Genomic DNA, 9,759 nt, shown 5'->3' with positions numbered 1-9,759 from the left:
TTGAACTCGGAACCCTGAGGTCGAGTGTCGCGGAGCTCTACCGGCTGAGACCTGGAGGGCCTCAGGAGTCATGCCTTTTCAAATACAAACACTCCCAGGGGGCAGTCCATAAACACTGCCAGTCTAACAACGTGGTGTGATTGGTCTCTGAGATCTCAGCTCTGAGCTGCTCTTCATAGCCTGAGATGCCCAACGGGGAAGTTCTGAAGGAAAAAAATTCCAGATCTGTCTGGGTGAGTGGGCCTGATAAGTTGCTACCGTGGAACTTCTAGAGAGCCAGAGGCTACCGTGGGGGCTGACAAAAGGAGGCTCTTAGAAGGCTGCTGACAGAGGTTGAAAAGTGCCAAGGTAAACAGTGTACGTTCAGTTTTGCCTGTGGGTCAACCTCCCTCTGGCTCAATATTGATGGAAAAATTCATGCATCTCATTGTTATGAAACTGTTGGTGCCCATCTTGAAAAAAAAACAACAGAATGAACAACACTGGTTTCATGTGTTCCACTGAAGATGCAAGATAGAAACGAGTAACTGGAAAATATGAACTTCTAATAATGTATCTTAGGAAATGCCTCAGAATTTCTGAAGCACGATAGAAGCCAGTAAGCAGTATCTCAAAATATTTAGTTTTTTTTTTTCACTAACACACAAATGTGCCTTTCTTGTGTTAGTAACTTCAATATCAGAGAAATAATACATCTAATGCAATGAGTGTATTATCTATATAATTCATAATACTGAATATTAGGATTAATATACTAGAACAGGAATAGCTTTTAAGTAAACTCCTAATGTGTGAATATGGATTCATAAAAAAAGACAGAACCATGAAATTTATGCATTTTATTAAAAGAACCAAAAAATAAACATAGAAGTAGCATACTAAGATGACTTACATAACGCACACTTCTAAACACAAACAAGCAGTACAGCGCTATAACTTGGGGGGAAAAATGGAAAAAAAATCAAAGCATCTACCCTATTGATAGCAGTTGAGGGAATGAACTATGGCATTTTGGAGGCAAAATATGATGGGAGGAGTTTTCATCTGGGAAATATCATGGTCATTATTTAAATCTATAATTGTTGCGCATGGCTAATAATTTTCTTATCTACAGGTATTTTTAAATTGACATTCTTTTGTCCCAAATTTGTGCTTCATTTTCTACATTATACTGGACTGTTGTTATATAAACGCACAGTCAGCCCTTAAAAAAAGAAAAAAAGAGTGCATTTAGGAACATCTTTTCTTAAAATTTAAACGATTGTAATTTGGGGGTATGATAACAAATGGTTCATTTGCTAATAATTGAAGCAGCAACAATAATAAAAGGAAATTTATTTTGAAAAGGGCAACCCCAGTACCCAGCAGTACGGCGGTCGTATCATCCTCTCAACTGCTAGACACAAAAGGCATAGCAACAGAGTAATTTGGTTTCCATCATGAACAGAGAGCATCTGTATACAGAAATAAAGCTTCGCAACCATGCACTTCTATGACAGATAAATCTTTAGGTTGTGTGTTTTTGGGGAAAAGAGCATGGCCTAAAGTGGGGTTACTTTTATTTAGGTCTTGTTACAGAGGTACTTTTAAAAAAAATTAATATGATGTAGAAGGTGACTAGTGAGAATTTTTGCAATACCTTCAAAGAGTTGGGACTTCAAATGATAGATTTTTTTCCCTTTTTGGTCTACTATTATTGAGGCTGGGTTCTATTTAAAGATAAAATTTCTCTGGAATCATCCTGCTTTGGAGTATTAACGGGTGGTTCTTTCCCAGGCAAGGCCAAGTGGAGGGGCTAGAAACTGCATGAACTAGTCAAACTAAGCCCTTTCCTGGGTTTAATGGCAGAGGTCCCTTTTGGGCCTCAAGTCATTCACATTTTGTTATGTTTCCTTCTCTAATCTGACTCACTGAAACACAGCCCCTGTGTTTCAGCTCCAAAGAGTGTGACCCAATGGCGGTCAGCATGGGCAATATGCCATCAATTAATTGGTTATCTTTTGTGATGCTTCTAGGTTCCTTCTTACTATTTTATAAATGATTCTTCTTCACTTAAAATTGTATATTTCTCTTGACCTTATGAAAATATATTCTTGTTGCTTATAGCTCCACCGGGAAATGTCAACACAAGAACACAGGGTAAGTTGGGAAAACAGGTTGGCGATGAGGTGGAAGTTGGAGTCCCTAACTACAGAATGCATGAATGCTTACATTTTGTACCAGTGTATCAGATGGTCAGGCTGATAGTTGTAGAGCTGACTCTACGTGATTAAGGGCTGAAGGGGTGGGGCGGGGGGAAAGAGAGAAATTTCTAACCAACTGGCCCTGAGCTATTGGACAACTGTAAGGCTTGGATTGCTGTCTGGCTTTGGCTTGTTTCCCTCTCTCTGTAAGGGAGAACCAGCAAGATGGGTAGCAATACTAATACCAGCCCCCCGATCCCAGGATGGGTTCCTTCTCCAAGGCAGGGGAAGGACCCAAAATACCCATGGTGATCTATCCTCACACCTTTCTAACCCCATTGCCTGGAGGCAACAAAATGTTAGATGGGGGAATGGGAGGTAGGGAAATGGACCGAGATGGTCTGATTGCAGCTGCTACATATGTGAGATCTGGGCTGGTTCTCTTCTGTTTAGCTAAAACAGTGGGAGGCTGTATGGCACCATGAAGCACTTTCTAATCTGGTAAAGGCGAGTCAGAGAACAGCTTCCACTGAACAGGTATAAGGTAAGTTTAAAGCCATTTATAAAGTTGTGCCAGAGGCATTTTTTTTTTCCCTTTCATTGGAGGGAACGAAATGCCTGTGCCGGCCATACTTAGCTGTAAAATGAAGTCTTTCAGTGGTTGCCAGTTGGGTTTTGGGATCTGAATTTTAAAGGAGAAGTAGTGGTGAACGTTAACACTTTGATTGTCACTTAAGTGGATATTAATTGATGGAACGGATACCTCTCCATCAGTAATTTTCTGGGAAAGATGAAATCTAAGTTGATCAAAATGGATCTATCCATCTTGCAGCCTACAGGGTACTTCACTGCTTGCAACCATTGGAAAAGGAAGACCTTTGCCAGAAACCTGCCTAGTGTGTGTGTGTGTGTGTGTGTGTGTGTGTGTGTGTGTGTGTGTGTGTGTGTGTGTGTTTACAATGGAGATTAATCTAAAAAGCCAATAATCTTTGCTACTGTAAAAGATGAAAGGACTTTCTCGCTCTTGGTCAGGTCAGTGCTGTTAGCGGAAGGTGACCTGTTACCTGTTACCAGTCTTTTCTTTTGGTGAACTATAGCAAACCAGAAAGCCTCCCCAACAGCAAAGCAACATCGTGCTTTAGTTAAGTCTTCTAGCAAAACCCCCCCTCCTTCTCAAGGCCTTAGAAATAACTCTATCTTACTTTTTTGCTATTATCACAGATTTCTTATATTTAAAAAACAAAAGTTCCAAGCATAGCGTTCACGGACTATGTACATAAGTGCAAAAAAGGTGTGTCTCACACAGTCGCACCCTAACTGAGACCATCAGTTTACTGCAGCATATGTCTCTCAAACACTGTTAAGGGGTCATTCCACAGTATCTTTATGTATGGTTTTACAAATACGAATTCATTCCAAAATACGTGTCCATCATTCTTTAAGACTCTTTTGGATGTGTTGGGGTGGGTATATAATTCCAGAAAAGCGAATTTTTGTAGTGACAGCTATGCCTCCTGCATAGAGTAATTTGGAATAAGTAATGTTATGAAAGAAAGGTCAGATAATAGATTAAAAATGCAATGATCATGTTTTGAAGTTGAAATACTGTGGAATAACCCTATCCACACAACAAATTCTACAAGCTAAAAAGCCTGACTCTAGAATCCATGTGTTGTAAACTTTTTGATCAAAAAGTCATATAAGGACACAAATTCAGCTTTCGCGTGGCAATTTGGGATTAAAGAAAAATTCAGCCAGATCTGTTCTCTGAATTTTGAGCTGTACCTTCTACATACTCATACTGTCAAAAACCATGTATAGTTAATGAGTAAAATTATCACACAAAAGAAAACAGGTGTCTAAAGGTAGCCATGTTGTAGTTTTGTTGCTAAAGCAACAACTAAATATAATTAGTTAAAAAATTATTATTTGTATATAAAGTTAAGTTTATTCTTAAACTGTGAACTGTAAAGAATATTTATGGACTATAATCTATATCTTGTCATGCTTCGGTGTCAGTTTAAAACCTATCTAGGTGGGTTGAGTACATGTAGTAAAATCTTTAACTTTTCTCTAACTCTCCTGCAAAGTTAAATTCGTTAGTGACTTAGAGATATAAAAATGTAGTATAACAAAAACCTTAAAAACTAAAAAGAAAAATGAAAACCTGGCACCAGTGAGGGACTTGGTGCTCAGAAACTATGTCTGCAATTATTATCTACAGTTTGATGACGCTATCAACTAAGTTTGCAAAAAAAGTTGTGATACTCTTTTAGATACTATTCATTCTGGTGCCTTCGACGGGCACTGGTAAAATTAACAATGAGGCCACTATCTTCCTACATCTATTCAACACAACTGGGAGGGCCTATTTCCCTACTTCTATTTCAGTGTGTGTAGAAATGCAGAAGAGACAAAAAGAAAGAGGATTCCAGTTTCTAATCATTCTGTGCATTACAGCCTACCCTACAGACTAAAGTAAGTCGGAACCTTAGTGAACACAGCCCCGCGGTGCGGGACAACACTTAACGGCAGTATCAAAGTGCTTTCGCATGTTCAAAAATAGATGGCAAAGGTTGATGGAGGAGGGAGAAGATGACTTTTCACATGACAATGAACTACAAATTAGACTCTAGTCTAGACAAGTGAGATGAAGTGCAACAGCTGGTTAGAGAATCATGCTCCAATTGCAAAAGTAAATACTGTATTTAAATAGCAATTTTATGAATCCATTTGGTTTTAATTTCATCTTAATCCCTCTTTAAAATATACTTCTGTTCACATAGTGCCTTTAAAAAATTTTTTTTTGATACTACTAAAACCCTCTTAACAGATAACTTTTAGATTATTTTCTCTGTATACCTGACCTGTTTTATCCAAGTTTCAGTACTCTTGCCTATTTTTGCAAAAGGCTGAGAGAAATGGACAAAAACAATAATTTTGGATAAATAAGAATAGAAGCCCTTATAAAATACAAAGCTTATAAAAAGTCAACTAAGAATCACAAGTGGTTAGAATTTTATATATACAATTCATCCAGTAAATTATTGTTTAGAGTCACTGATTAGTTTTGTGACTTGGCTTTTTAACTGGAAATTTATAGTCTAATGACTCTCCTTTCTTCGTTTCTTTTCTTGAACAAAGAGAATCAGCATAAGTCATTGCACAACTAGTTTAAAGAGTGCTATCTTACAATTGCATTTTTGTCAACGTTCTTTTGCATCTGATCAAAACTTGAGTGCTTTGAATCGTCTTTCTTCTAAATTCACTTACAAAGTAACTTTTAGAATGCCAGCCATATCAAATATTGTGGCACCCACACTGCAACTACCCTGAATATCCTTCACTGAACCTCCTACTGAAAAATAAGTCATCACGGATGTCTTCCAGTGCTCTCAGCATCATAAAAACCACTGTACACTAGGCTGCTTGTCTATGTACATCTTCGTCAGAAGTTTAAAAGGTTAAATGAGACAGTATACGTTGTATCAAAACGTCAAACTACACAAAAGAGTTCATTTCGCACTGAAGACATCTCTAGCCCCTTTAAGGAAGACCCCAGACTAGCTCAGGTGCATCCTTCCTGGGTTTGTGTGACTAGCTCTGCCTTTCTGGAGAGGCGCCAGCACGGGTTCTATACACAAGTTATTTCACAAAGGTGTACTCTACTTTCTTCTCTAACAACGTTAAGATTTTGGGAAACAGAAATTAAGTGGTTCATGGAGTCAACAGGCAAAAGTCTGGACGCGTCTTGTTCTCTAACGCCGGGCAATACTGTTAATAGATGACAGGGTCTTGATGCAAGCAAGACCCTTTAGAAATTACTGATGATCGTGATTCGGGCTTGATCATTAAGAACAATAGGATATCAACTCCCGCACAGCTAATTTTGCCCTTTTGTATTCTGAGTGGAATGGATCTGCTTTGGGAGGGAGTCGCGAATGTGCCGAAGCACAAACGGTGCGAAACAGAGGAACAACCGAAAGTCCGGAGGTTTTTTTGGGTCTGACTGCCACCGATTAGGTAGGTAGCCATGGGCAGGTCATGTGCCCCGGGCCCCAGTTTCATCCCTTGTGAGAAGGTTGTGCCAACTCCATTGTTCTATGATTCAAATGCTGCTAACCAGCTTAAGGTATCCTAAATCCCATTTTCTCTTTCCTTGTCATTTTCACGAAGGAGAACAAACCTGCTATGACATTAAATTTGCTGACTGTATGCTTTCTAGTGAAAGAATATATATTTAGTAGAAAATATTAAACCTAGGTTGATGTGAAGTATCTTATGGTTCCAGCACTGTATAGCAATAGTAACTTTAATAACTGAGTACAGTGGAGGAGGTAATGTCACCTACCATATGAACTACTGTTTTACTTGGTTATACAATTATGTCACGAGGATTAGTAACGTGAATTCAGCTCAGCTCCATGGAGTGTAGCTGGTCTGTCTCATCCAAAGGGTGCTGAGAACCTCTCTATTACAATTTTCAAATACATATAAAAACAAACAAATCTAAACGAGGAAACAAAAAAAGGCTTGGTTATGATATGATTCTGCTGTTAATAAAGTCTGGGAAAGGCAACTTGACACAGATGTTGGCTCCTTCACTGAAGTGTTCAACAGGACTGGAAATTTGGGTGAACTGAAGCTAAAGACAACGGTGGACAGCCTTCCTAGCAGTTGTAAGTGAATCAGAGACTCACTTGAAATGTCTTCCTACCCTCCTCCTCACCCCCACGGTTTCCCCAAACCTATACTCATACTCCAACTGTGATCAACGGAGAAGGCTATCCATTTGGGGAGGAAAGACCTCACTCAGAACCACTTCTCTTTCACCCTGACTTTTGCAAGATTGCCTCTTATTATTCAAAGAGGGGTCTAAAAAGCAGGTGCCATATTCATCCAGAGAATGGCACTTGTGGAAAAGGTTTTCACACACTTTCCTCATAAAACGGAAAAACTATCTCCATGTCCTCGCCTCCGTTTAATTTATAACCTACAATTAACATATCTTTAAGCCTCCAGGTACCAGCCTTCAGCTGAAGTTGACAAATGGCTCAACCTAGGAGACAGGATCCTTGAACCACAAGAAACGTAATGGGCACTTCACATAAATGCTGAGAAATTTACCTTTAAAGGTAAATTGTAATTTTGCAAGCTTTTTGAGGAGTGAGATTAGGGGTTCATATTTTCAGAAGTTCCCTGTTTTTTGCAGGTAATTATTTCTCTCTCCTCTCAAAAAAACCTAGTCATGTGATTGTATTATGCAAGGTCAGATCCGCAGGTACAAATTATACACATGCATGTTTATAATGAATGTCTGCCCCAAGAAACCTACAGAAATGTTCTAAAGAGAGAGAAAGCATGTTAACATTAATCTGTTATGTTTTTCGAACACAGATATTTCTGTTTCCCATTAGTAATATTCTAGTTGAAATCAAACACCACACATCTAGAGGAAAACACTATAGTATGTCAAAATCTAACACAACACACCACACCACAATACAATAATAGTGAGGCAAATGGTACTGGATACATTTGTTACATTCTAAATCAACCCAAAAGACTATTGTGTAAACAAAACAGTAAGGTAACACTTTAAAACAGATGAACATTTACCCACCAAGAATGCACAGTAAGCCAACAGTCCACTGTGGAGATTCACTCAGCATAATGGTTATTGGAAAATCACAAAGAATAATGTAACAAACTACAAAACTTTACGGTCGTGTTCTACCTACTAATTCAAATAAGATAAATGTTAGTTACTCATTTTCTATGTATGTTTTGTTTTAACATCTCCACTGACCGTTTAATGCTTTATTGGTTTTGTTTGAATCTGTTGGTTGGTATATGCGTTTGGTTTAATATATTGACCGCACCACACTTATCGTAGCATTGGTAGAAGAGGACCTACGAAAATATATATGGAAAGGCCATATGGAGGTTCTCATGGAGAGATCTTGATACTCCGTAACTCTGTTGTTCAGAATTTCAACTGAAACGGAAAAAAAAAAAAAAGAGAGAGAGAGAGAAAGAGTGAGAAATATTAAGGGGTTATTGAAGCAGGAGTCGGGATACTTGGTTCTTACGTCAGTTCTGTATGCGAACTGTCAATATATTCCCCACTCTGAGTTTCATATCCTACACCTGTGAAAATGGGGCTGTTGGGAAGGGTCACAGTCATATGGCATGACAGTTCATGGCCTCACTGAGTCCTAGTGCACAGAACTGCCCTAAGGTGATCATTTAAGGTTTCATCCACACAATGCCTGAACGTGTGGATGAACAGCCACCCATCTCTCCACTTCCTTCAACTCCCTTCAAACATATATTGGGAAAACCTGTTTGATACCCGCCATTCTGAAATATGCAAATATGAAACATACTTTAAACTTTTTTTTATTTGAATGGTTTGGAGCCATGCAGAAATAGCCAAGGTGCTATCTAGGTATATAGCATTTTGCAAAATTACGTTTTTGAACTTTGGAGAAATTTTCGACATCTGTCACACGTTGAAGTGATTATGGTGTGCCAAATACGTCTAAATTTTCTAATGGAGTCTAGCAAAAAGGAATCACGATTCTCAAACATGTGCTGTTGGAAAGCTCGTCATTATATTTGACAACTTTTGTTTACTTTATTGTAAAGCAGCCCATGAGAATCAGGCAGGTGTTTGCAAAACCTATATTCTCATGTTTGATGCTAGTCCCAAGTTGCTACCATCCCAAATGATTCACCTGAAAACAATTACAATTTACAGCTTCTTCCGTTATTCCACGTACTCAAAGGTGTCTCTGTAAAACATTCCTTATGATCAAAGGGACTTGTTTGTCTAATGGTCTAATGTGCAGTCAAGCCATAGGCTCGGTCCAGGACAGAGTTCGTGTTCTGGGCCAGGTTCTGGGGAACTATTTCTCCAAGAGAACAGAACAATTAAATGAAACACTCCAGGCGTGAGAACCTCAAACTTTCACTTACTAATATATGCAATTCAGAATTCGTACACTTGTTATTAATAAGTCCCTATCAGTAATTAATTAAGATACTCTGGAATCTTAAGTGGCTTGAAAAGTCACATTTTCCAAGTGAAGGACTCCTCAAATTAAGTGTGTGCTATGCCTGGCTCTGGATGGGGCAAACGGGAGATCAAAGGGGTGGGGGGTGGGGTAATGGGAGTCCAACAACAAGTTTTTTTCTTAAAAAGCCATGATTTGAACAAAAATAATGACTATGTTACTAAATTATATCACTCAAAATTCAAAACAGCTGGAGCAATTCTGATAGACTTACATGGAAAGCAACACAAAATGGCAGAGTGTAAAAAGCACGATCTTTTACGACATCACGGGAGAAGTATATTGCTGACTGTCTTTATGATATTCATTGTAGTCAGACTGTGACAAAATTACTTTGCTTTACTTCAACAACAAAAAAACGAAGCTACAAAAGTGTTAAAGAATTAATATTCAAAAGTGATCTGTGCCTTGGGCTGACAACTCACACTCCTAACAGGAAAACATTTCAGAATTTGTAAGCTCATTGGGAAAACACAGTACTGGCTGTCATTTTTTTC

At 38.5% G+C, this 9,759-nt stretch overlaps 1 protein-coding gene across 7 annotated transcripts in view; it reads right to left on the bottom strand.

Moving 5' to 3' along the window:
• Positions 1–824: 824 nt before the first annotated feature.
• MBNL3 (muscleblind like splicing regulator 3) overlaps positions 825–9,759 on the bottom strand; it is a 109,344-nt gene continuing 100,409 nt past the window's right edge. For 5 of the 7 annotated variants that reach the window (XM_073879133.1, XM_025852525.2, XM_025852527.2 and 2 more), the window contains one exon: positions 7,989–8,181. Coding sequence is in view for 2 of the 7 variants with exons in the window: in XM_025852529.2 (XP_025708314.1) it covers positions 8,048–8,181 (134 nt within the window). In the remaining 5 variants the exon portion in view is untranslated. Of the gene's footprint in view, positions 8,182–9,759 lie in introns of all 7 variants that reach the window. The other 2 variants (XM_025852528.2, XM_025852529.2) reach the window with 1 other exon arrangement.

Source organism: Callorhinus ursinus, unplaced genomic scaffold (assembly GCF_003265705.2).
Source record: "Callorhinus ursinus isolate GAN/ISIS: 27379988/994484 unplaced genomic scaffold, GSC_fseal_2.0 scaffold33, whole genome shotgun sequence".
Taxonomy (NCBI): domain Eukaryota; kingdom Metazoa; phylum Chordata; class Mammalia; order Carnivora; family Otariidae; genus Callorhinus; species Callorhinus ursinus.
The sequence above is the reverse complement of the archived record's forward strand: the minus strand, read 5'-3'. Positions and strand labels throughout refer to the sequence as shown.